Raw genomic sequence first — 27175 nt, 5'->3', positions numbered from 1 at the left:
CGTCTACACACCGGTACCCCACACACACCGTCTACACACCGGTACCCCACACACACCGTCTACACACCGGTACCCCACACACACCGTCTACACACCAGTACCCCACACACACCGTCTACACACCGGTACCCCACACACACACACACCGTCTACACACCGGTACCCCACACACACACACACACACACACACACCGTCTACACACCGGTACCCCACACACACACACCGTCTACACACCGGTACCCCACACACACACACACACACACACACACACACACACACACACACACACACACCGTCTACACACACACACACACACACACACACACCGTCTACACACCGGTACCCCACACACACACACCGTCTACACACCGGTACCCCACACACACACACACACACACACACACACTGTCTACACACCGGTACCCCACACACACCGTCTACACACCGGTACCCCACACACACCGTCTACACACCGGTACCCCACACACACACCGTCTACACACCGGTACCCCACACACACACACCGTCTACACACCGGTACCCCACACACACACACCGTCTACACACCGGTACCCCACACACACACACCGTCTACACACCGGTACCCCACACACACACACCGTCTACACACCGGTACCCCACACACACACACACCGTCTACACACCGGTACCCCACACACACACACACCGTCTACACACCGGTACCCCACACACACACACACCGTCTACACACACACTGTCACCCCACACACACACACACACCGTCTACACACACACTGTCACCCCACACACACACACTGTCTACACACCGGTACCCCACACACACACACACACACACACACCATCTACACACCGGTACCCCACACACACACACACACACACACACCATCTACACACCGGTACCCCACACACACACACACACACACCGTCTACACACCGGTACCCCACACACACACCGTCTACACACCATTCACTCTCCAATAATACTGAAACCACACCATAGTGTATTTCTAGTTCATGAAAAAGACCAAAAATGTACTAGATTTCTTTCTTACTTGTCTTCAATTGTAGGTTATTTCATGGGAACTACTAAGTATAGTTGTATATTATTGAGCAGCTGTTACTGTGTAATGTTGAGTAATGACATTCTGCTCAGTGAAGAAGTTAGTTAATAACTATGGCATTAAGGGTGACATCACTTTAAAGAGTCTATGCAGGCTTTAGACATGCTGTTCTTGACCCCTCTCTGAAACATGACCTGAAGTGGCCTGTACAGGAGGTGTGTCTGTGACAATTATTTATGTCCCCTCAGCTGGCACGGTTTCCATTGCTGGCTATATTCCAACTGCCTACTACATTTAGTCTGTCCAGTTTTTTGAGTTGGCTCTGATTTAGAGTTGTCCCCAATACTAAAGGTGCAGAGATGATATCACATCTCTCTAGCAATTAAACTATTATTAAAACTCCCTCACTGGCTTCCCTGCTCTCTGACGTCTTCTCTCTCTCTCTCCCTCCCTCCCTCTCTCTCTCTCCTCTGTCAGGATCTTTGGGGGCCTGGTGATGGATGTAAGGAGGAAAGCTCCGTTCCTGTGGAGCGATATTAGGGATGCTCTGAGCCTGCAGTGCCTGGCCTCTGTGCTGTTCCTCTACTGCGCCTGCATGTCCCCTGTCATCACTTTCGGAGGCCTGCTGGGCGAGGCCACCAAGGGAAACATCGTGAGTGATGTCACCAGAAACTAATGGGAGATATTGTATTTGTCTACTGTTATTGATGACTTTGTGATAAAAATGTTTAATTGCTCACCGTCTTTGCCTAATCTCCCCTCACTCACACCCAGAGTGCGATCGAGTCGTTGTTCGGGGCGTCTCTGACGGGCGTGGCCTTCTCCATGTTTGCGGGCCAGCCACTCACCATCCTGGGCAGCACCGGACCAGTCCTGGTCTTTGAGAAGATCCTTTTCAAGTTCTGCAGGTGAGTGTGCAGGCTACTGCTGTAGCAGTGTCCCAACTGTCTCAAACACCTCCTCAGGGTTCGTATTGTCATGAAAGTTCTGGAATTTTATTTAACCTTTATTTAACTAGGTAAGTTAAGAACAAATTCTTATTTACAATGATGACCTACCCCTGGCCAAACCCTAACCCGGACGACGCTGGGCCAATTGTGCGCCGGCCTGTGGGACTCCCAATCACGTCCGGTTGTGATACAGCATGGAATCGAACCAGGTTCTGTAGTAACTCCTCTACCACTGAGATGCAGTGCCTTGGACTGCTACGCCACTCAGGAGCCTAATAAAAGTTGGAAAAGTTTTGGAAAATGATAAATTCCCAAAATGTTTTCGAAATGTCATGGAAATTAATTTAATAATTTCTGTTAATGTCATTTTTTAGGCACCGTTTTAAAATATTTGATCAATAAAAATCTACATATCAGCCAGGATCAGAATGCCACTAACGTGTCGGTGTTTGGGAGCATCATCTGCGTAGTGCTAGACTAGTGGGCCGTTGCTCAAGAAGAGCGAGACCGTCGGGACATTACAGCAGCAGGTAGGCCTAGCCTACAAAATATGATAGAACAAATTAACTAGGTAGCTAATGCAAAACATGTCTTCTATCCTCTAGTTAACTGTTTAGCTATTATTAGCATGTATGAATGTTATCTCCCCAAAAACCTTCCACCGATACTCGTGAATAAGGCCATACAAAGTTGATTTAACTTTTTTGAACAATTCATGATTCATTTAAATGATTCACTTTGCTATTGTATTAGTTGGGATTCGGTTCAATCGTGGTGAATTGGATCGTGTGAATCAAAGTAATTATTTGTGAATAGTGAAATAGTGAATATACAGAATACAGAATCAAAATTAACAGTCAGTATCTGCTGCATTAAGTACTGCAGTGAATCTCCTGAGCTGCACCAGATTTACCAGTTCTTGCTGTGAGATGTTACCCCACTCTTCCACCAAGGCACCTGCAAGTTCCCAGACTTTTCTGGGGGGAATGGCCCTAGCCCTCACCCTCCGATCCAACAGGTCCCAGACGTGCTCAATGGGATTGAGATCCGGGCTCTTCGCTGGCCATGGCAGAACACTGACATTCCTGTCTTGCAGGAAATCACGCACAGAACGAGCAGTATAGCTGGTGGCATTGTCATGCTGGAGGGTCATGTCAGGATGAGCCTCCACGAAGGGTACCACATGAGGGAGGAGGATGTCTTTCCTGTAACGCAGATTGCCTGCAATGACAACAGGCTCAGTCTGATGATGCTGTTACACACCGCCCCAGACCATGACCGCCCTTCCACCTCCAAATCACCAAGTCCTCGGTGTAACGCTATTCCTTCGACGATAAACGCGAATTCGACCATCACCCCTGGTGAGACAAAACCGCGACTCGTCATATGAAGAGCACTTTTTGCCAGTCCTGTCTGGTCCAGGGACGGTGGGTTTGTACCCATAGGTGACATTGTTGCCGGTGAGGTCTGTTGAGGACCTGCGTAACAACAGGCCTACAAGCCCTCAGTCCAGCCTCTCTCAGCCTATTGCGGACAGTCTGAGCACTGATGGATGGATTGTGCGTTCCTGGTGTAACTCGGACAGTTGTTGTTGCCATCCTGCACCTGTCCCGCAGGTGTGATGTTCGGAAATACCGATCCTGTGCATTTGTTGTTACATGTGGTCTGCCACTGCGAGGACGATCAGCTGTCTGTCCTGTCTCCCTGTAGCGCTGTCTTCGGCGTCTCACAGTACGGACATTGCAATTTATTTCCCTGGCCACATCTGCAGTCCTCATGCCTCCTTGCAGCATGCCTAAGGAACATTCACACAGATCTTTCTTTGGGTGATTTTCAGAGTCCGTAGAAAGGCCTCTTTCGTGTCCTAAGTTTTCATAACTGTGACCTTAATTGCCTATTGTCTGTAAGCTGTTAGTGTCTTAACGACTGTTCCACAGGTGCATGTTCGTTAATTGTTTATGGTTCATTGATCAAGCAATGCGAAACAGTGTTTAAACCCTTTACAATGAAGATCTGTGAAGTTATTTGGATTTTTTTCGAATTATCTTTGAAAGACAGGGTCCTGAAAAGGGGACGTGTCTTTTTTTGCTAAGTTAAGTGCCTTGCTTAACTACAGGAGATGGTACATGGGATCAGGGAGCAGCCTCCCAGTGTTACCACATTACGCTGACGACAGGAGATTGTATATGGGATCAGAGACCGATTTTTTTTTATACATATAGACGCCGCCAATTGTTGGTTGATGGAAATGTTAAGTCATGGAGATGTCATGGAATTCCATGTGTCAGAATGTGAACCCTGCCTCCTTTCTTGTCACCTTTTTCTTGTCTCCTTTCCCTCCTAAGAACACCTTCTCTTGTCTCCTTTCCTTCCTTCATCTGGAATGATTTGTTGAGCAATATGATGGGAACCTATACAGCCCAGCACTAACATCAGATTTAAAGGTGGCCTACAACTTGAAAGCCTGTTCACATTGTAAAGGGACAGGGCTGGTGGCCAGACTACTGTAAACCAGATCTGGAAATGGTGTTACTATAGTGCCATCTGCTGGTAAAGAGAAGATTGACACCTACACTCAACTGAAACAGAAGTGACCATCATCTGTAATCAAGTTGTGGTGTATTATGGTATTAGCCCCAAGTACTCAATGAGAAAAGATCATGCCAGGGGTTAAGATAATTTATCTTTCATCTACTGGACAATAACTGATGTTCCCACTGGAGGTAAGAGGTATAAGCTAAAATCCCAGTCTAATATGCAGAATATTTTACTTATTTTTTTATATATTTTTTAACGTTATTTTACCAGGTAAGTTGACTGAGAACACGTTCTCATTTACAGCAACGACCTAGGGAATAGTTACAGGGGAGAGGAGGGGGATGAATGAGCCAATTGTAAGCTGGGGATGATTAGGTGGTCATGATGGTATGAGGGACAGCTTGGGAATTTAGCCAGGACACTGGGGTTAACACCCCTACTCTTACGATAAGTGCCATGGGATATTTAATGACCTTAGAGAGTCAGAACACCCGTTTAACGTCCCATCCGAAAGACGGCACACTACACAGGGCAGTTGCCAATCACTGCCCTGGGGCATTGGGATATTTTTTAGACCAGAGTAAAGAGTGCCTCCTACTGGCCCTCCAACACCACTTCCAGCAGCATCTGGTCTCCCATCCAGTGACTGACCAGGAACAACCCTGCTTAGCTTCAGAAGCTTAACCTTATTTAACTAGGCAAGTCAGTTAAGAACAAATTCTTATTTATAATAACGGAATAAGCAGACTTTCACCTCAATATTATTTTTAATTCAGTCAATGATTTAACAACCGTTGAAAACAATTCTACTGTGTATGTACACCTCTGTCTCTGGTTGCTGTGTCATGGGGAAGAGGGATGTAGACCTATTGCTTCAGCTGCTGTGGCATGGGGAAGAGGGATGTAGACCTATTGCTTCAGCTGCTGTGGCATGGGGAAGAGGGATGTAGACATTGCTTCAGCTGCTGTGTCATGGGGAAGAGGAGGGATGTAGGTCTGTCTCTGGTTGCTGTGTCATGGGGAAGAGGGATGTGACCTATTGCTTCAGCTGCTGTGGCATGGGGAAGAGGAGGATGTAGGTCTGTCTCTGGTTGCTGTGTCATGGGGAAGAGGGATGTAGACCTATTGCTTCAGCTGCTGTGGCATGGGGAAGAGGGATGTAGACTTATTGCTTCAGCTGCTGTGGCATGAGGAAGAGGGATGTAGAACTATTGCTTCAGCTGCTGTGGCATGGGGAAGAGGGATGTAGACCTATTGCTTTAGCTGCTGTGGCATGGGGAAGAGGGATGTAGACTTATTGCTTCAGCTGCTGTGTCATGGGGAAGAGGGATGTAGGTCTGTCTCTGGTTGCTGTGTCATGGGGAAGAGGAGGGATGTAACCTATTGCTTCAGCTGCTGTGGCATGGGGAAGAGGAGGGATGTAGGTCTGTCTCTGGTTGCTGTGGCATGGGGAAGAGGGATGTAGACCTATTGCTTCAGCTGCTGTGTCATGGGGAAGAGGAGGGATGTAGGTCTGTCTCTGGTTGCTGTGTCATGGGGAAGAGGGATGTAGACCTATTACTTCAGCTGCTGTGGCATAGGGAAGAGGAGGAAGCCGCTGAAGGTGCTGTGGTGGTTGGTGTTGTCCCAGACCTGGGTGTTGGCCCACAGCATCATTTGCAGACTGTCTCCCTCCTCCAGCAGCAGAGTGGCTCCATTAGACGCCGTGTCGCTGCCCTCGCCGGACGGACTCTCGTGAGCGGCCAGAATGACTTTGCTGCCGTTCTTATACAGCATGGAGCTCAAGGTGACGTCTGTAGGAGCGTTGGCCGTGAACCGGATGTAGTAGACTCCACGAACCGGAGCCGTGAATTCACCTGAGAGGACAGGGTTGTTTTTAACAGGGGAAGAATGAGGAGAGGGTTAAAGTGTGTGTGTGTGTGTGTGTGTGTTACCTGTCTCTACGTTGTATGCACCACCAACATTTGTCAAGACCTCTCTGTAGACCAGCTTTTTGTTAAAGTCTCCTGCCTTTTGGAGTCCATTACCTCCCAGTGATGCTGCGAACGCCACCTTAGGAATGTCTGTGGAATGCACATTTCATTCATTTATCAACACACATCAATATTCCAGATCACACACCATTGGTTGTCATGTAATTGTCTACGCATCTGCGTGTGTGAAACCTCACCACATTCTTATCAGTTACCACACTCCACACAACAGGTGATGCTTTCTCACCTTTCAGTGCCTGCAGCTCTTTCTCCATGGATTCCATTCTCTCTTTCATAGCTAGAAACATGGAGAATACACAGCACTTTCACTGTAGTAACATATATCTTTATACACAGCCCCACTCTCTCTTCCACTGCACATACACAGTGGCAATTCAGGCTTACACACACACAACCTAAATTGTCACAGCATAATGTTTTCCAGGTCCATCTTACCGAGCACGCTGGCTGTTAGGTCAGACTTGGCCTTCAGCTCTGCCACAGTGTCCATGATCTGTCTGAACATGGAGGGGGTGTCCTGGTCCCCCCAGGTGGGCTGAGCTGTGACCAACAGAGACAGGCAGGCCAGGGCCAGCAGTGGAAGGCTGCAGGGTGCCATTATCGCTCGCCTCTGTGTGTGTGATCAACAGGGTCGCAGAGAGAAGAGGAAGAATGTAACACGGCTCACACTCTCCTTAGCTCTTATAGAGACAGACACCCACTCTCTCTGTCATACATACACCCACACAGAGATGTTGCAAGCAAACAGGGATTCCCGGAGTCATTGCTTTTTCTAAACCTAGTTCTTCAATAAGGTAAATAGTGTATCTCCCGTCCCCCCCAGTCTGGAAATCCAGACCTTGTGTACCTGGTCAGGGTCCAACAGGTGACCTGATCTAGTATTGCTTTTCAGGATGAGGGTTGTTGCTTATTCAGTTTTAGGATTCCTACTTCTGTAAGTTTGAAATGATTTCACATTTTGTGACATATCGGGGTTGTATAGGACCAATGCCAGTACTTTAAGTTGTCCATATACATTTAGTATTGTGTGTGTTGTCTCCCTAACCCTCTGTCCCCATCTCACCTTGTCCAGTGACTACGACCTGTCCTACCTGTCCTTGAGGACCAGCATCGGCCTGTGGACGGCCTTCATGTGCCTCGTCCTGGTTGCCACGGACGCCAGCTCCCTTGTCTGTTACATCACCCGCTTCACGGAGGAAGCCTTCGCAGCGCTCATCTGCATCATCTTCATCTACGAGGCCCTGGAGAAGCTGGTTCATCTGGGGGAACTCTACCCCATCAACATGAACAACAAGCTGGACAACCTCACCTTCTACATGTAAGAACGCTGAGCTACGACGTTCTACGTGTAAGAACGCTGAGCTACGACCTTCTACGTGTTAGAACGCTGAGCTATGACCTTCTACGTGTTAGAACGCTGAGCTACGACCTTCTACGTGTTAGAACGCTGAGCTACGACCTTCTACGTGTTAGAACGCTGAGCTATGACCTTCTACGTGTTAGAACGCTGAGCTATAACCTTCTACGTAGTTTAAAGGAAGTGTACTCTGCACATCCAAACTACCTCAGGTGTTTTGGTTAGGTCAGTTGTAGTAGGCGTTTTGGTTAGGTCAGTTGTAGTAGGCGTTTTGGTTAGGTCCGTTGTAGGAGGCGTTTTGGTTAGGTCCGTTGTAGGAGGCGTTTTGGTTAGGTCCGTTGTAGGAGGCGTTTTGGTTAGGTCCGTTGTAGGAGGCGTTTTGGTTAGGTCCGTTGTAGGAGGCGTTTTGGTTAGGTCCGTTGTAGGAGGCGTTTTGGTTAGGTCCGTTGTAGGAGGCGTTTTGGTTAGGTCCGTTGTAGGAGGCGTTTTGGTTAGGTCCGTTGTAGGAGGTGAACGGTGTCGGTTAATGTTTAGTCTCTGTCTCAGATGTCAATGTTCTCCGCCGGTTAACGCCACGCCTGAGATCCAGCAGGTCTGGAACCACAGCGGGGTCGCACCAGAATCAATATCTTGGACCCAACTGGATGTCGATGTAAGTTGTGTGTGTTTTTCATGCGTTTGTGTGTGTTTTTATGCGTGTCTGCTTGCGTGTGTGTGCTTATGGGGCGTCCATGGTACCTTCTTATTGTTGTAATCTGTCTCGTACTGGTTTTCCATTTCAATAGTAAAATGACATTGATTTCATGCATGGACATAAAGTTTATTTTGACAACCCTCAACTGTCCTTCCCCCGGTCTGTGTTGTAGGAGTGTTCTAGGCTGCGTGGGGAGTTTATTGGGCCAGCTTGTGGCCACCATGGTCCCTACATCCCTGACGTCCTCTTCTGGTCCGTCATCCTCTTCTTCACTACCTTCTTCCTCTCCTCCTTCCTCAAGCAGTTCAAGACCAAGCTCTACTTTCCCACCAAGGTTTGGCATGTGTACTAGTGGCATGTGTACTATGTACTAGTGAGTTGAGGTCCTACCACTCTGCTCTCTCCCTTGGTTTGATCCTCTATACGTGAACCTTTACCTCTTCTTTTCAGCTGTGCACTCCTCACTCTCTGTCCTTCTGTGTTCCAGGTACGGTCGACCATCAGTGACTTCGCGGTCTTCCTGACCATCATGATCATGGTCCTGGTGGACTACCTGGTGGGCATTCCCTCCCCCAAACTGAATGTGCCTGACCGCTTTCAGGTATGGATTGTTTTCAAACAGTTAACTCTGAATTTCGTTTAGTTTGGGCCTTTAAATTGTTTAACATTTAAAAAAAAGTCTAAATGATTATATCCGAATACATTATTATTATTATTGTGTTGAGTGACATGACATACAATGGACATTATGCGAGAATTGTACAAATCTGTTTGACTTAATGTCAATAATGTGGTCATCAAAATACATATTAAATCATTTGAAAACATTAACGTGGCAATCACAATACTGAATGTGACATTGGGGTATAGTGCCATGCTAAGGATGTTCAAAGACCTTTTTGTGAAACCCGCGAAATCGGTGTGTTCATATTTTGCTCTTGGCGGAAGGTATTCCTCAACCGATCAGAGTACGATCGAAGTGACAATGGAAAGTCATCGGACGTCTTTTCACGGAAATATCGGACATCTTTTCACTGAAATATCAGGTGAAACGTTTTTCCCTCCTGTCATTCAGGTGTTTTCAGAGAAACTTAAAAACACAGCCAGTTACAAAGTAGAGCTTCATAGCTACTGGGTTGTCAGGGAATGGTCCAAATTCCCGTTTCGCCACCCCCACTTCCATGATGGGTGCTAACTGTGTGGGAGTGGCTGACACAGTTCGCTGAGGTAATAACCCAGGTGAGAGGCAGCGCTGCTCTGCAGTGGCTGTAATGTGCCAGCTGGGAATTTTTTGGGGATTCATGGTTTTATTCTTTCAAGTATAAACTACCAGAATTCAGTGGCAACAGCCTTACAATCGATTAGAAACAGGCTTAGTTCACTGTTATTTAGCTATGACTAGGCTAATAATTTGCTGCAGTTCATCCTCTCATCACCAAAGTAACTCAACACAAAAAATAACATTACTATATAACCTAACTCCATTGTAGGCCTACCTTTTTAAAAGTAAGCTATGTTATTACGCTAGTCGCCTTCTGTGTTACAGTTCAGTGTGTGTGATAAAGTACTATCAAAAGTTATCATTTCATAAATGGTTACAATTTGTTACAAAGTTTTGCATAAAGCATTAAAATGTGTTAATAATATGACCACCTTACCTGAAGCATTTTCATTGAATCGATTTGACTTGTATTTGAATCATCCCAGTGTTCTCCATCAGTCCTGAAAGTTCCTTAACAGTAGCTAGGTTTCCATCCAATTAGCCACATAAAACCAATCTGTGTATTTTCCCAGCAGTGGTGTTTTCACCAAACAGCGTGTGATGACGTAGTGCACACAAACTCATCTTTTTCGTGTACTGAATAAAAAAATCTAAAGTTCAATGTATTTCCATCGCATTGTCAACTTTACAAAAACTGCGCAAAATAGCAAATGTGCTTACTCTGGTCTTGGCACCTGCGCTCCAGCTAACAGCTCTGATACAGTTGGGGAAGGCGGTGTGGGGAGGCAGGTCTACATTTATAGATTCTGTAGAAGAACTACTTTTTATTTGCAAGCGGCAGTCAAGGATTGACCATCATGACGCCAGAATAAGACCCTCAAAGGAGCATCAAGGTCATCACTGAAGTTCATCAGAATGTATTTCATCTGTAGCCTAATAAACTGCATGTTTTCCTGAGTTGTAGTGGGAGGATAACACACCATCTCATCGAGACTCCCAAGTTTACTTTGATATGATGGTTATTATACCAATATTTGTGTATAAAGGTGTTTCCACCACCATTACTTGCATAATTCATTTTAGACACAAAATGATTGCACCATGTCAAACGAACAGATTATCTGTCAGCATTTATAAAATTGTACTGAAACTTCCTGTTTCCATCGCAGCTGTCATGATCATTATTTTCAGACGTACTCTTTACTCGCGTAAAATCTGTGGATGGAAATAGGCTTGTCAAATTAACCACATCTTGAGATATTGAACAAAACGTGTTGAATCTAAGAATCCAGACAGGTGGTTTGTTGCCATTATTGACTAGGGATTAACATCGACCTGTCCAACATTTTTTACCTTTTCCGATAACTTGAAAATAAGATATCTCAGCAATGGTCAGTCCTATCCTCATGAAATAGTGTTCTGTATAACACTAAAACCAACGTTTCATTTAGTCCCCTAACACCCTACTATGATACTGTACATCAGATTGACAACAGAATCTGTCAGGTATGTGCCAAATTCACTAAACTAGAACAGGCAGGAGGAGCCTGTTTGTCTTTGTGCTGATCTGATCTGGGTCTAACAAACCTTGACACTCTGAATAGATAAAGAATGTCCTATATAGATAAGATAAAGAACCATGTCCTGATTATCAATGGATTTAATTGAATGAGATCAGGGTATGGAAAATATGAACTCATTTATTTAGTCAACTTCCAGTTATAAAGAGAGAAACCTGGATAGCACTGCCCTATTTTAGAGTATTATCAACCTACTATTTGAGACACTGGTTTACTGTGTGTGTTGTGACATTCTGGTTTACTGTGTGTGTTGTGACCTACCGGTTTACTGTATGTGTTGTGACCTACTGGTTTACTGTATGTGTTGTGACCTACTGGTTTACTGTGTGTGTTGTGACCTACTGGTTTACTGTGTGTGTTGTGACCTACTGGTTTACTGTGTGTGTTGTGACCTACCGGTTTACTGTATGTGTTGTGACGTTCTGGTTTACTGTGTGTGTTGTGACCTACCGGTTTACTGTATGTTGTGACCTACTGGTTTACTGTGTGTGTTGTGACCTACCGGTTTACTGTGTGTGTTGTGACCTACCGGTTTACTGTGTGTTGTGACCTACCGGTTTACTGTATGTGTTGTGACCTACTGGTTTACTGTGTGTTGTGACCTACTGGTTTACTGTGTGTGTTGTGACCTACTGGTTTACTGTATGTGTTGTGACCTACCGGTTTACTGTGTGTGTTGTGACGTTCCGTTTTACTGTGTGTGTTGTGACGTTCTGGTTTACTGTGTGTGTTGTGACCTACTGGTTTACTGTGTGTGTTGTGACGTTCTGGTTTACTGTGTGTGTTGTGACGTTCTGGTTTACTGTGTGTGTTGTGACGTTCTGGTTTACTGTGTGTGTTGTGACCTACTGGTTTACTGTGTGTGTTGTGACCTACCGGTTTACTGTGTGTGTTGTGACCTACTGGTTTACTGTATGTGTTGTGACCTACTGGTTTACTGTATGTGTTGTGACCTACCGGTTTACTGTGTGTGTTGTGACGTTCTGTTTTACTGTGTGTGTTGTGACCTACTGGTTTACTGTGTGTGTTGTGACGTTCTGGTTTACTGTGTGTGTTGTGACCTACTGGTTTACTGTGTGTGTTGTGACCTACCGGTTTACTGTATGTGTTGTGACCTACTGGTTTACTGTATGTGTTGTGACCTACTGGTTTACTGTGTGTGTTGTGACCTACTGGTTTACTGTATGTGTTGTGACCTACTGGTTTACTGTGTGTGTTGTGACCTACCGGTTTACTGTGTGTGTTGTGACCTACTGGTTTACTGTATGTGTTGTGACCTACTGGTTTACTGTATGTGTTGTGACCTACCGGTTTACTGTGTGTGTTGTGACGTTCTGTTTTACTGTGTGTGTTGTGACCTACTGGTTTACTGTGTGTGTTGTGACGTTCTGGTTTACTGTGTGTGTTGTGACCTACTGGTTTACTGTGTGTGTTGTGACCTACCGGTTTACTGTATGTGTTGTGACCTACTGGTTTACTGTATGTGTTGTGACCTACTGGTTTACTGTGTGTGTTGTGACCTACTGGTTTACTGTGTGTGTTGTGACGTTCTGGTTTACTGTGTGTGTTGTGACCTACTGGTTTACTGTGTGTTGTGACCTACTGGTTTACTGTGTGTGTTGTGACCTACCGGTTTACTGTATGTGTTGTGACCTACTGGTTTACTGTGTGTGTTGTGACCTACCGGTTTACTGTGTGTGTTGTGACCTACCGGTTTACTGTGTGTGTTGTGACGTTCTGTTTTACTGTGTGTGTTGTGACCTACTGGTTTACTGTGTGTGTTGTGACGTTCTGGTTTACTGTGTGTGTTGTGACCTACTGGTTTACTGTGTGTGTTGTGACCTACCGGTTTACTGTATGTGTTGTGACCTACTGGTTTACTGTATGTGTTGTGACCTACTGGTTTACTGTGTGTGTTGTGACCTACTGGTTTACTGTGTGTGTTGTGACGTTCTGGTTTACTGTGTGTGTTGTGACCTACTGGTTTACTGTGTGTGTTGTGACCTACCGGTTTACTGTATGTGTTGTGACATACTGGTTTACTGTATGTGTTGTGACCTACTGGTTTACTGTGTGTGTTGTGACCTACTGGTTTACTGTGTGTGTTGTGACCTACCGGTTTACTGTATGTGTTGTGACCTACTGGTTTACTGTATGTGTTGTGACCTCCTGGTTTACTGTGTGTGTTGTGACCTACTGGTTTACTGTGTGTGTTGTGACCTACTGGTTTACTGTGTGTGTTGTGACGTTCTGGTTTACTGTGTGTGTTGTGACCTACTGGTTTACTGTGTGTTGTGACCTACTGGTTTACTGTGTGTGTTGTGACCTACCGGTTTACTGTATGTGTTGTGACCTACTGGTTTACTGTATGTGTTGTGACCTACTGGTTTACTGTGTGTGTTGTGACCTACCGGTTTACTGTGTGTGTTGTGACCTACTGGTTTACTGTATGTGTTGTGACCTACTGGTTTACTGTATGTGTTGTGACCTACTGGTTTACTGTATGTGTTGTGACCTACCGGTTTACTGTGTGTGTTGTGACGTTCTGTTTTACTGTGTGTGTTGTGACGTTCTGTTTTACTGTGTGTGTTGTGACCTACTGGTTTACTGTGTGTGTTGTGACCTACTGGTTTACTGTGTGTGTTGTGACGTTCTGGTTTACTGTGTGTGTTGTGACCTACTGGTTTACTGTGTGTTGTGACCTACTGGTTTACTGTGTGTGTTGTGACCTACAGGTTTACTGTATGTGTTGTGACCTACTGGTTTACTGTATGTGTTGTGACCTACTGGTTTACTGTGTGTGTTGTGACCTACCGGTTTACTGTGTGTGTTGTGACCTACTGGTTTACTGTATGTGTTGTGACCTACTGGTTTACTGTATGTGTTGTGACCTACTGGTTTACTGTATGTGTTGTGACCTACCGGTTTACTGTGTGTGTTGTGACGTTCTGTTTTACTGTGTGTGTTGTGACCTACTGGTTTACTGTGTGTGTTGTGACGTTCTGGTTTACTGTGTGTGTTGTGACCTACTGGTTTACTGTGTGTGTTGTGACCTACCGGTTTACTGTATGTGTTGTGACCTACTGGTTTACTGTATGTGTTGTGACCTACTGGTTTACTGTGTGTGTTGTGACCTACTGGTTTACTGTGTGTGTTGTGACCTACTGGTTTACTGTGTGTGTTGTGACCTACTGGTTTACTGTGTGTGTTGTGACCTACTGGTTTACTGTGTGTGTTGTGACGTTCTGGTTTACTGTGTGTGTTGTGACCTACTGGTTTACTGTGTGTGTTGTGACCTACCGGTTTACTGTATGTGTTGTGACCTACTGGTTTACTGTATGTGTTGTGACCTACTGGTTTACTGTGTGTGTTGTGACCTACCGGTTTACTGTGTGTGTTGTGACCTACTGGTTTACTGTATGTGTTGTGACCTACTGGTTTACTGTATGTGTTGTGACCTACTGGTTTACTGTATGTGTTGTGACCTACCGGTTTACTGTGTGTGTTGTGACGTTCTGTTTTACTGTGTGTGTTGTGACCTACTGGTTTACTGTGTGTGTTGTGACGTTCTGGTTTACTGTGTGTGTTGTGACCTACTGGTTTACTGTGTGTGTTGTGACCTACCGGTTTACTGTATGTGTTGTGACCTACTGGTTTACTGTATGTGTTGTGACCTACTGGTTTACTGTGTGTGTTGTGACCTACTGGTTTACTGTGTGTGTTGTGACCTACCGGTTTACTGTATGTGTTGTGACCTACTGGTTTACTGTATGTGTTGTGACCTACTGGTTTACTGTGTGTGTTGTGACCTACCGGTTTACTGTGTGTGTTGTGACCTACTGGTTTACTGTGTGTGTTGTGACCTACTGGTTTACTGTATGTGTTGTGACCTACTGGTTTACTGTATGTGTTGTGACCTACTGGTTTACTGTATGTGTTGTGACCTACCGGTTTACTGTGTGTGTTGTGACGTTCTGGTTTACTGTGTGTGTTGTGACGTTCTGGTTTACTGTGTGTGTTGTGACGTTCTGGTTTACTGTGTGTGTTGTGACGTTCTGGTTTACTGTGTGTGTTGTGACGTTCTGGTTTACTGTGTGTGTTGTGACGTTCTGGTTTACTGTGTGTGTTGTGACGTTCTGGTTTACTGTGTGTGTTGTGACGTTCTGGTTTACTGTGTGTGTTGTGACGTTCTGGTTTACTGTGTGTGTTGTGACGTTCTGGTTTACTGTGTGTGTTGTGACGTTCTGGTTTACTGTGTGTGTTGTGACGTTCTGGTTTACTGTGTGTGTTGTGACGTTCTGGTTTACTGTGTGTGTTGTGACTAGAGGTCGACCGATTATGATTTTTCCACGCCGATACCGATTATTGGAGGCCCAAAAAAGCCGATACCGATTAATCGGCTGATTTTAAATAAATTAAAAATAATAATAATACCATTTTTAAAAAACAATGTATTTGTAATAATGACAATTACAACAATACTGAATTAACACTTATTTTAACTTAATATAATACATCAATAAAATCCATTTAGCCTCAAGTAGATAATGAAACATGTTCAATTTGGTTTAAATAATGCAAGAAAAAAAGTGTTGGAGAAGAAAGTAAAAGTGCAATATGCCATGTAAGAAAGCTAATATTTCAGTTCCTTGCTCAGAACATGAGAACATATGAAAGCTGGTGGTTCCTTTTAACATGAGTCTTCAATATTCCCAGGTAAGAAGTTTTAGGTTGTAGTTATTATAGGACTATTTCCCTCTATACCATTTGTATTTCATTAACCTTTGACTATTGGATGTTCTTATAGGCACTTTAGTATTGCCAGTGAAACAGTATAGCTTCCGTCCCTCTCCTCGCTCTTCCCTGGGCTCGAACCAGCAACACAACGACAACAGCCACCACATCGAAGCAGTGTTACCCATGCAGAGCAAGGGAAACAACCACCCCAAGGCTTAGAGCGAGTGAAGTTTGAAATGCTATTAGCGCTCGCTAACTAGCCAGCCATTTCACTTCGGTTACACCAGCCTCATCTCGGAAGTTGATAGGTTTGAAGTCATAAACAGCGCAATGCTTGACGCACAACGAAGAGCTGCTGGCAAAACGCACGAAAGTGCTGTTTGAATGAATGTTTACGCGCCTGCTTCTGCCTACCACCGCTGTCAGATACTTAGATACTTAGATGCTTGTATGCTCAGTCAGATTATATGCAACACAGGACACGCTAGATAATATCTATTAATATCATCAACCATGTGTAGTTGAGTAGGGATTATGATTGATTGTTTTTTCTAAGAAAAGTTTAATGCTAGCTAGCAACTTACCTTGGCTTACTGCATTTGCGTAACAGGCAGTCTCCTTGTGGAGTGCAACGAGAGAGAGGCAAGTCGTTATTGCGTTGGACTAGTTAACTGTAAGGTTGCAAGATTGGATCCCGGGGCCGACAAGGTGAAAATCTGTCTTTCTGCCCCTGAACGGGGCAGTTAACCCACTTTTCCTAGGCCGTCATTGAAAATAAGAATGTGTTGTTAACTGACTTGCCTAGTTAAATAAAGGTGTAAAAATAAATTGTTATGAACTTGAAATCGGCCCTAATTAATTGGCCATTCCGATTAATCGGTCGACCTCTAGTTGTGACCTACTGGTTTACTGTGTGTGTTGTGATGTCCCGGTTTACTGTGTGTGTTGTGACGTTCTTTCCTGACCGTGTCTGCTCCTCTAGCCCACGTCTGAGAACCGTGGCTGGCTGATCTCCCCGCTGGGGACCAACCCCTGGTGGACCATGCTGGCTGCAGCCATCCCTGCCCTGCTCTGCACCATCCTCATCTTCATGGACCAGCAGATCACCGCCGTCATCATCAACAGGAAGGAGCACAAACTCAAGGTGAGAGACAGACTGGAAGACTGATATCTAGAGAGAGAGGTTGTGACTTGGAGGAAGACAGGCTGATATATATATATAGAGGAAGACAGGCTGATATATATAGAGGTTGTGACATAGAGGAAGACAGGCTGATATATATAGAGGTTGTGACAGAGGAAGACAGGCTGATATATATAGAGGTTGTGACATAGAGGAAGACAGGCTGGTATATATAGAGAGGGAGAGAGGTTGTGACATAGAGGAAGACAGGCTGGTATATATATAGAGAGAGAGAGAGAGAGGTTGTGACAAAGAAGAAAAGTGGCACTTGCATGTTGTGTAGCAATACTAGATCAGGTCACTACATGAACCCTGACCAGGTACACAAGTTCTGGATTTCCAGACTAAGGGGGACTTCTATTTACCTTACATAACTATAGAACAACTGCAATAGGTTTATACAAATCTATGATTTGCTTGCAACGTGTGCGTGTGCCTTTCCAGAGAGTTGGAGGTACTAGTATCAAGGACATCTTTGTTCTGTTGTATCCTGGTTGGCCTCTCATCTGACTCCCACCCCCTCCCTGGTTGGCCTCTCTCCTGACTGACTCTCACCCCTTCCCTGGTTGGCCTCTCTCCTGACTCTCACCCCTTCCCTGGTTGGCCTCTCTCCTGACTCTCACCCCTTCCCTGGTTGGCCTCTCTCCTGACTCCCACCCCCTCCCTGGTTGGCCTCTCTCCTGACTCCCACCCCCTCCCTGGTTGGCCTCTCTCCTGACTCCCACCCCCTCCCTGGTTGGCCTCTCTCCTGACTCCCCACCCCCTCCCTGGTTGGCCTCTCTCCTGACTCCCACCCCCTCCCTGGTTGGCCTCTCTCCTGACTCCCACCCCCTCCCTGGTTGGCCTCTCTCCTGACTCCCATCCCCTCCCTGGTTGGCCTCTCTCCTGACTCCCCACCCCCTCCCTGGTGGCCTCTCTCCTGACTCCCACCCCCTCCCTGGTTGGCCTCTCTCCTGACTCCCACCCCCTCCCTGGTTGGCCTCTCTCCTGACTCCCACCCCCTCCCTGGTTGGCCTCTCTCCTGACTCCCTCCCTGGTTGGCCTCTCTCCTGACTCCCTCCCTGGTTGGCCTCTCTCCTGACTCCCTCCCTGGTTGGCCTCTCTCCTGACTCCCTCCCTGGTTGGCCTCTCTCCTGACCCCCTCCCTGGTTGGCCTCTCTCCTGACCCCCCCTGGTTGCCCTATCCTGACCCCCTCCCTGGTTGGCCTCTCTCCTGACCCCCTCCCTGGTTGGCCTCTCTCCTGACCCCCTCCCTGGTTGGCCTCTCTCCTGACCCCCTCCCTGGTTGGCCTCTCTCCTGACCCCCTCCCTGGTTGGCCTCTCTCCTGACCCCCTCCCTGGTTGGCCTCTCTCCTGACCCCCTCCCTGGTTGGCCTCTCTCCTGACCCCCTCCCTGGTTGGCCTCTCTCCTGACCCCCTCCCTGGTTGGCCTCTCTCCTGACCCCCTCCCTGGTTGGCCTCTCTCCTGACCCCCTCCCTGGTTGGCCTCTCTCCTGACCCCCTCCCTGGTTGGCCTCTCTCCTGACCCCCTCCCTGGTTGGCCTCTCTCCTGACCCCCTCCCTGGTTGGCCTCTCTCCTGACCCCCTCCCTGGTTGGCCTCTCTCCTGACCCCCCTCCCTGGTTGGCCTCTCTCCTGACCCCCTCCCTGGTTGGCCTCTCTCCTGACCCCCTCCCTGGTTGGCCTCTCTCCTGACCCCCTCCCTGGTTGGCCTCTCTCCTGACCCCCTCCCTGGTTGGCCTCTCTCCTGACTCCCTCCCTGGTTGGCCTCTCTCCTGATGGACTGTCCCCCCCCCCATCAGAAAGGCTGTGGCTACCACCTGGATCTTCTGGTGGTGTCTGTGATGCTGGGGGTGTGCTCCATCATGGGCCTGCCCTGGTTTGTAGCGGCCACCGTGCTCTCCATCTCCCACGTCAACAGTCTGAAGCTGGAGTCAGAGTGCTCGGCCCCCGGGGAACAGCCCAAGTTCCTGGGGATCAGAGAGCAGAGGGTCACCAGCTTCATGATCTTCATCCTCATGGGCTGCTCTGTCTTCATGACCTCGGTGCTCAAGGTGAGATGAGACTCTGTTAGACTGGAATGATGTTCCAAATCAAGAAGAGACGCTCTTATAGGATTGCAGGCTGGTTTCTTGATCAGATCCTCAACATCCTTTCACTGTTGTGGAACATCATTTCTTTTTGATACCAGAGTGATGAGGAAGGGGAAGTATTATTTGGCACACCCCAGTGGTTTGTGGGTAAAGAAATTAGAAAAGGGTGAGGACTATGATTAAATGACTAAGAAGTACCTTCTGTCCCCTGTTGTCTTTCTAGTTCATCCCTATGCCAGTCCTCTACGGGGTGTTTCTCTACATGGGTGTGTCCTCACTCAAAGGCATCCAGGTCAGTCTGTGGTGTGTTATGTCATGTGGTCAGTGCGGTAGGTTTACACTGCAGTGTTGCTCCCCCCCACACTTGCACAATGGTACATCTGAACCACAGGAGGTTGGTGGCACCTTATTAAAGATATAAGAATTTGTTCTTAACTGACTTGCCTAGTTAAATAAAGGGTAAAAGAGAACAGACTAGTGGTAATGGCTGGAGCAGAATGGTATGAAACACATGGTTTCCAGGTGTTTGATGCCATTCCATTTGCTCCGTTTGGGACATTATTATGAGCCGTCCTCCCCTCAGCAGCCTCCTGTGGTCTCAACATGGTTGTGTTGTGGTTGTCCTCTCCTGTAGTTCTTTGACCGTATCAAGCTGTTCTGCATGCCAGCTAAGCACCAGCCGGACCTGATCTACCTGCGCTACGTTCCCCTGTGGAAGGTCCATGTGTTCACCCTGGTGCAGCTCACCTGCCTGGTGCTGCTGTGGGTCATCAAGGCGTCCGCCGCCGCCGTAGTCTTCCCCATGATGGTAATAATATGGATATGCTGTTAGTATGGCCCTAGAAAGACATTTCACAGGCAATGTCTTCCAGAAACAGAAGTCTGAACTGAAGACAGAGAATACGTCAAGCAAACGAGATGGCACAGAATTGGATTGTCAGGATGATGCCATTTTAATGAAGAGTTAAAAGTACAAGTCACTGATTTTATTTTGGTGTCTCTAGGTGTTGGCCCTGGTGTTTATACGGAAGCTGCTGGACCTATGTTTCACCAACAGGGAGCTGAGCTGGTTGGATGACCTGATGCCTGAGAGCAAGAAGAAGAAGGAGGACGACAAGAAGAAGAAAGCCAAGGAGGTGTGTGTCCAACTGTTCTCACAGACTACTGCAGAGAGCTGTGACAGTCCCACTGACACTTTCCCTCTGTTTCCATGGTTACAGGAGGCCCAGCGCATGCTGGAAGTGGAAGAGGGCATAGCACACCCCTGCGACGGGCCGGGCATCCTCAAGACCCTCAAAGTCAGGTTAGTGGTTGGGGACAATTTTGATGCAGTATATCAATGTCCATTATACTTGGAGGAAGTCACGGCCCATTCACCATGGCCCATCAGTGCTGTTCCTCACGGGTTCTGTAATGCATTGTGAAGCACTTTGGAGAACTATGGACTAGTATATTCATGTAACAGGGAAGAGTAACCCCTTTTGAAGCACTGACCCATCTCTCCCAAAGCAGGTGTGACAGCAGTGTTGAGTTGGACATGCCACACGACGCAGAGGAGAGAGCAGGGGTTGGTCTCAGTCTCAGGCCTGCTCTAGTCTCACCATGCACTCTTCATACAGCTGCTCTTCCACCTGGTTGATTAACTGCCCATGACCACCTCGGTTTCATTCCACACCGCAGTTTCCTCCCCTCTGAAGGGCCTATGGAAGTGGACAGCCTTGTGGAATGAAATACAGCCCTCGTGTTTGATTTGTTGTTGAACATGACCCGACCCTCAGCCCCATAACAACCACCAGAAAAACGACCAATCACAGACTGTCCTCGCAAACAAGCGACTATTTCATCCAACTATTATATTTGAAGTAATACTAAATAGCTAATTTCCCTTAGTATTGCATTTTATAATGGTTATGATAGTTTTCTAAGGGTCCTCTGTAATACTGTATGTTGACTGCAGCCAAGCAAACATCATTCATGAGTTTGTTTCAGAACTGGGGGGGTGTGTGGTGTCCTTAAATGTGTGTTTGTGTACCCCGGCTTAGGGTGTTGTGTGTTTGTTCCCCTGCAGTTTGGACCCCTCTATGGTAAACATTTCTGATGAAATGGCCAAAACTGCCAATTGGAAGTCTGTCTCCATGAACTCTGACAGTGCCAAAGCTCTGAAACATAGTGGCAGGTAGCTATAACTCTTCCTCGGTATTGTTCAGATGCTCACCGTTCCTCTTCCTGTCTGGCTTCTGGGGCCAAACCCAGAAGCATGCTCCCATCCCTCTCAGAAAATCACACCCTGATAATCATTTTGACTAAATATTTCAACCAATAAATAAATACTTTTCTATTTAAATATTTTGAAAATGAATTCTGAAACTATTTAAAAATGTACATTAATTTCATGCATGTCAATATGTGTCTCAATCACATGCTTTTACGTGTGGGGGAATGTTGATGACACCTTGTATAAGGCTATTATTGCTTACTCTCAAGATTGAGGGCCAGAGAAGGGAGGGAGCAAGTGTTCCCTTTTGGAATCCAGCCTGGTGTTTCTATGTCTCCACCTTATTGTCCTATATAGTCCAGAAGTTGAACACATACCTTTTTGTGCTTGACAGTATATTAACCTTTGAATAACCTTTCAATGAACTAAGAGCGTAAAGGCTAATTATAACACTCAATCGTGATACTATGATGCACCAACTTGCAAATCAATAGTACTGGATGTGTGGCAAGTGTCTTAGAACTGCCAATATAAGAGCATTTGGGTCCACCTGGGGTACATTCAGTCTTGCAATGTTGCATTTAAACATTTTTGCAACATTGCACGTTGTGTGGCAAAGGGGTGGTGAGTGGGTTCATACTCACTGTATTGGGTTGTCATTTTTTGAATGAGTTTGGAGGATTTAACTTACTAAAATTCAAGTTTAATTCATTAATTTTAAACAGCTATATTTAGATATAATTTGAAAAATTCTATGAGTTAACTGAATTTTGGTGGTGATGGTGTTATTCTCTGTTCCCAGCCAGGTGAAGGTGTCCTGTGTGAAGATAAACTTGGAGAATGACCAGGGGGAGAAGTATGGGGATGCTGAGACCTCCTTATGAAGGAGGGACGGGAGGAGCAGGGAGGGTGCCACTTCAGCCTCTAGCCCACCAGGTGGTGTTGTCCTCCTGTCCTCCCACACAGCAGGGGGCAGTGTCCTTCATGGCCCTGTCCGTTGCCCTAACAGCTGCTACCATACCAATGCCAAGGGGGCACACAAAGACACAACCACTTCTACTTAGCCATGTTTCTTTAGTTCTTATTGTGAAATTAGTCAGAGCGAAATTTGTCTTTTAATTTTATCATCGTTTTAAGGTGAAAAAACAGTAACTTTAGATTCAGGTGTGCCTTTTTTAAGGAACCACTTGGTCTTCTTGGAATGACTTTCATCAGGCTTTTTACCAACATATCCATAGTCTCTGTGATATGGTGTACAGTCTGTCCTCGTAACACTTACTTCGAGGGCAATGCATTATGAATGCATGTAGTGGCCTCTCGCCCTTAGTGCATTATATTAGAAGAGTTGCTGTAAGCATTTCAAACTTGTCAAGACTGTCCCCAGGTGGTTTATAGGAAGCAGTAGGCCTAACAGCAGTCCAAGCACCCCGGGTGGCTTGACCACAACGACGGCTACTACTCACAGCACTCTATCTGGCTCACTCTGAACAATAGACACTTTCTGTTTGAAAAAGCAGGTGACGCTCAACAAAAGGTCCAAATACATTTGGAGCACATATTAGATTTAATGTGTGTGTGGGCACATGGGGGTGTGTGTGTGTGGGCACATGGGGGTGTGTGTACAAGTGTAAGAAACTTAAGAGCAGCTTAAGATGTCTTCACAATATCAGAGTCATGTGTACGATGTGCTGTTGATTCAGATTATCAGTCACAGTAGGTTGAAAGGCTGAGTATGTTCTGTCAACGTGAATATGACAGACCACAGCATAGCCCATAGTTTGCAGAATATTTCTTCAATTAATTGGCAAACATCTCTTACTTATCTTAAACAATCCCAAATTGGAAACGGACTATAACAAGATAACGTTTCAAAAACAAAATGTTCTCACATTTCTCGATTGAGCGGTCTTGTTATTTTGGAGTAATAACAAGACCGCTGCAGTGCCTGCAGTGCCTGCAGTGTCCATACATACATACTGGTGAGGGTATTGCCTGCAGTGTCCATACATACATAATGGTGAGCGTATTGCCTGCAGTGTCCATACATACATAATGGTGAGGGTATTGCCTGCAGTGTCCATACATACATAATGGTGAGGGTATTGCCTGCAGTGTCCATACATACGTAATGGTGAGGGTATTGCCTGCAGTGTCCATACATACATAATGGTGAGGGTATTGCCTGCAGTGTCCATACATACATAATGGTGAGGGTATTGCCTGCAGTGTCCATACATACATAATGGTGAGGGTATTGCCTGCAGTGTCCATACATACATAATGGTGAGGGTATTGCCTGCAGTGTCCATACATACATAATGGTGATGGTATTGCCTGCAGTGTCCATACATACATAATGGTGAGGGTATTGCCTGCAGTGTCCATACATACATAATGGTGAGGGTATTGCCTGCAGTGTCCATACATACATAATGGTGAGGGTATTGCCTGCAGTGTCCATACATACATAATGGTGTACTTGAAAGGAAGAAAATATGTATAGAGTACGTCTATGGAGGTTTCTAAAACTGATGCCTTCTTTAGGGCAGGTTTAAAGCTGTTCAATAGTGTTACTGTACATGGCTGTGGTAGCCTGGGTTTAATCTAGTGTAGTGCACCTGCACCATGGAAGTCTTACCAGAGCTGTAGCCTCCCCTTGGTTATGATGACGTGGGGAAACCCACTTTTATCCATTTAAAACGGTTTACATCCAATGGAATATTTTCTGTTATGGGGTATATATTTTAGATTGTCTATCTATATATTTTTTATCATTATTATCTATATCATTACAAAATGTAATGCGTTTTAATTTATTTTGAGTGTGTCAACATTGCAGAGTTTGGGGGGGGGGGGGGCAGGAGGAGGGAGCAGTGTCGTGTTTGTTGCTGGCCGGTAATTAATGTTCTTTATTCCTGTCTTTATATCTGTGCACTTTAGATACGCCTGCCGCACAACGAGAGGGGTGGGCAGGCTATATGTACCTTTTTATATACATGTATCTATTTAGATCAGTCTCAGGAACCAATGGGCTCAATGAGGCCCTTGTCTCTCTCTCACCATCTCTTGTCAGTCTTTCTTTCTCTCCCTTTCTCCCCGTCACTCTCTTCTGTGTCTTTTGTCCTCTCGTGTTGCTCTCTCTCCCTCTCTGTTGGCTCTCTCTCCCTCTGTGTTGGCTCTCTCTCCCTCTGTGTTGGCTCTCTCTCTGTGTTGGCTCTCTTGTTCTCTCTGTCTCTGTGTGTTGTCTCTCTTTCACTCTGGTGCTCACTGACTGACTCCCTCATTGTCAATCCACTTGTTGTTGCCGAGAAGATGCTTGCTGTGTGCTTTCTCTGCCCCTCCCTTTCAGTGTAAACCCTTTTACCTATTGACACTGGACAACACTGTGATAGGTGGGTTTCTCTGTGCTCTTCTTTTATTGGCTATTCTGTTGTAGGCAGTTTTGTAAAGAAAAATTCTTAATTAATTTTGTCCCGTGGATTTAGTGTTAATGAATAGCAATGCTTTTGATTGATTATCCAATATGTATACTGTTACAGGAGTCCTACTGGGAAAGGCATCAGTCTGCTGTTCATGGCTCTTTGATTGAGTTTAATTCATGAGTTTGAATTATGTGATTGAATTAGTTTTATTTAAATCTATAGTGTTATACAAATATGGAATGAAGGTTATGAAACATTGGGTGTAAGTCGTACGGGGGGCAAGAATTTGTTTTGACTTCAATAAAGAGGAGACTCCTCAAGTTCAATAACTGACTGACCTCTTCCATCTGAACACCTTGATGAAAACAAACAGTCATCGGTTTCAGCAGCTGTTTTGCCCTCTGGGTCAATTATGGGCCCCATACTATGAATGTTGGAAATTGCCGTACGTTCTCGTTCCTTCTGACTTTGTGCTTACCAGTGGTGTAAAAATACTTTTAAATATTACTTAAGTCATTTTTTGGGGTATCTGTACTTTTCTTTACTAGTTATATTTTTTGACAACTTTTACTTCACTACATTCCTAAAGAAAATAATGTACTTTTTACTCCATACATTTTCCCTGACACCCAAAAGTACTTGCTACATTTTGAATGCTTAGCAGAATAGAAAAGGGCTAAATTCACACACTTATCAAGAGAACATCCCTACTGCCTCTGATCTGGCGGACTCACTAAACACAAATTCTTAATTTGTAAATGATGTCTGAGTGTTGGTGTGTGGCCTGGCTATCTGTAAATTTAAAAAACAAGAATTGTACTGTCTGGTTTACTTAATATAAGGAATTTTAAATTAGTATTACTTTTGCTTTGATACTTAAGTATATTTTAGCAATTACATTTACTTTTGATACTTAAGTATATTTTAAAACCAAAATTTAAACTTTTACTCAAGTAGTATTTTACTAGGTGACTTTTACTTGAGTCATTTTCTATTAAGGTAACTTTACTTTTACTCAAGTATGACATTTGGGTACTTTTTCCCATCATTGGCGTTGCCTTGGTGTGCATTATCTCTTGGTAGTTGAGTACTTAAGCAGGCTGGGACTAGGAAACGTGGCCTACTGGGGAGCTTGTTGTTAAGAGCAGTCCAAGGTGCGTTTTTCTCCGTATCTAACCTACGCTGTACAACAATAGAACACAGAATAAACTGTCAGTACTGCTATGTGTAACTCCTAAACCAGTGACGATCACTGAGGACAGGCGATCTTTCAGCACCGTGTGACTAGACATTTCAGTCCTCTATAAAGTGGCTTGGATTGGCCTCATGTTGCCATTTGGTTTGATATCGGTGAAGTTTTTAATGAATTGTTCTTAAACTGTACAATGAATGGTATCTGTACTATTCTTATGAGGTTGGGATGGTGGGAACCGGGGGATAATGCAAATGAACCCTTGAATTTGTTTGTAATGGAAATGAAGTTGTTGAAGGAAAGCAATAAAGGTTACTACATTGTTGCTGTGTTGGTTGGCCTCAATCTGACAAGTTGTTGTAGCTACATTGCTTGGTGATGAACAGAAGTAGTATTGTATCACTGATCTGCTAGTACACTAAAATACATGCATACAAAACATACAGCTCACACTACAGACTAAGTCACTATTTTGATTTAAAGGGGCAATCTGCCGTTGCTTTATCCATTTTTAGACTTTTTAAATTCATATCCATTGAGTCTTGAAGAATATACAGTGCCTTCAGAAAGTATTCAGAGACCTTGACTTTATCCACATTTTGTTACATTACAGCCTTATTCTAAAATGGACTCAATTGTTTTTTTCCCCTCAATCTACACACAATGCCCCATAATGACAATGCAAAAAAGTATTTAGACCCTTTACTCAATACTTTGTTGAAGCACCTTTGGCAGTGATTACAGCCTCGAGTCTTCTTGGGTATGACTCTAAAGCTTGGCACACCTGTATTTGGGGAGTTTCTCCCATTCTTCTCAAGCTCTGTCAAGTTGGATGAGGAGCGTTGCTGCACAGCTATTTTCAGGTCTCCAGAGATGTTAGATCGGGTTCAAATCTAGACTCTGGCTGGGCCACTCAGCCAGACTTGTCCCGAAG

General features: G+C 45.4%; 2 protein-coding genes across 12 annotated transcripts in view; one reads left to right on the top strand and one right to left on the bottom strand.

Moving 5' to 3' along the window:
• The window catches only part of LOC109877009 (sodium bicarbonate cotransporter 3), a 74359-nt gene extending 47793 nt beyond the window's left edge, over window positions 1-26566 (top strand). For 4 of the 5 annotated variants that reach the window (XM_031817847.1, XM_031817850.1, XM_031817849.1 and 1 more), the window contains 14 exons: window positions 1543-1717; window positions 1840-1973; window positions 7620-7865; window positions 8451-8556; window positions 8771-8932; window positions 9086-9199; window positions 17120-17281; window positions 19122-19373; window positions 19636-19704; window positions 20047-20220; window positions 20417-20548; window positions 20633-20715; window positions 21481-21588; window positions 22430-26566. In XM_031817847.1, coding sequence (XP_031673707.1) covers window positions 1543-1717; window positions 1840-1973; window positions 7620-7865; window positions 8451-8556; window positions 8771-8932; window positions 9086-9199; window positions 17120-17281; window positions 19122-19373; window positions 19636-19704; window positions 20047-20220; window positions 20417-20548; window positions 20633-20715; window positions 21481-21588; window positions 22430-22511 — 1999 coding nt within the window. In that variant the 3' untranslated portion in view covers window positions 22512-26566. Of the gene's footprint in view, window positions 1-1542; window positions 1718-1839; window positions 1974-7619; window positions 7866-8450; window positions 8557-8770; window positions 8933-9085; window positions 9200-17119; window positions 17282-19121; window positions 19374-19635; window positions 19705-20046; window positions 20221-20416; window positions 20549-20632; window positions 21589-22429 lie in introns of those variants that run through there. The other variant, XM_031817848.1, reaches the window with a different exon arrangement.
• On the bottom strand, window positions 5302-7267 carry LOC109876398 (complement C1q-like protein 4). 7 transcript variants are annotated; one of them, XR_002252995.2, is made up of 5 exons: window positions 6983-7215; window positions 6774-6824; window positions 6488-6616; window positions 5719-6409; window positions 5302-5675 (listed from the first exon to the last, which is right to left on the bottom strand). XR_002252995.2 is itself a non-coding variant. In XM_020468819.2 (5 exons), exons 1-4 carry the CDS (start codon window positions 7143-7145, stop codon window positions 6111-6113), a joined length of 642 nt encoding a protein of 213 aa, XP_020324408.1. In that variant the 5' UTR covers window positions 7146-7215; the 3' UTR covers window positions 5302-5675; window positions 6108-6110. The 7 variants fall into 7 exon arrangements, 2 of the variants coding, with proteins under 2 accessions (XP_020324408.1, XP_020324407.1); XR_002252998.2 differs by having other exon boundaries at window positions 5848-6409; XR_002252996.2 differs by having other exon boundaries at window positions 5302-5804; window positions 5934-6409.
• Window positions 26567-27175: the final 609 nt, after the last annotated feature.

The sequence above is a fragment of the Oncorhynchus kisutch genome, unplaced genomic scaffold (assembly GCF_002021735.2).
Source record: "Oncorhynchus kisutch isolate 150728-3 unplaced genomic scaffold, Okis_V2 scaffold1170, whole genome shotgun sequence".
Taxonomy (NCBI): domain Eukaryota; kingdom Metazoa; phylum Chordata; class Actinopteri; order Salmoniformes; family Salmonidae; genus Oncorhynchus; species Oncorhynchus kisutch.
The sequence above is the reverse complement of the archived record's forward strand: the minus strand, read 5'-3'. Positions and strand labels throughout refer to the sequence as shown.

Excerpts from the sequence above, each read along its gene's own strand:
- LOC109876398 (XM_020468818.2), bottom strand. The coding sequence starts at position 7,145 with ATGGCACCCTGCAGCCTTCCACTGCTGGCCCTGGCCTGCCTGTCTCTG. Across the intron at positions 6,825-6,982 it reads CCTAACAGCCAGCGTGCTCG|CTATGAAAGAGAGAATGGAA; the intron begins GTAAGATGGACC and ends CCATGTTTCTAG. Across the intron at positions 6,410-6,487 it reads TGCATACAACGTAGAGACAG|GTGAATTCACGGCTCCGGTT; the intron begins GTAACACACACA and ends CTGTCCTCTCAG.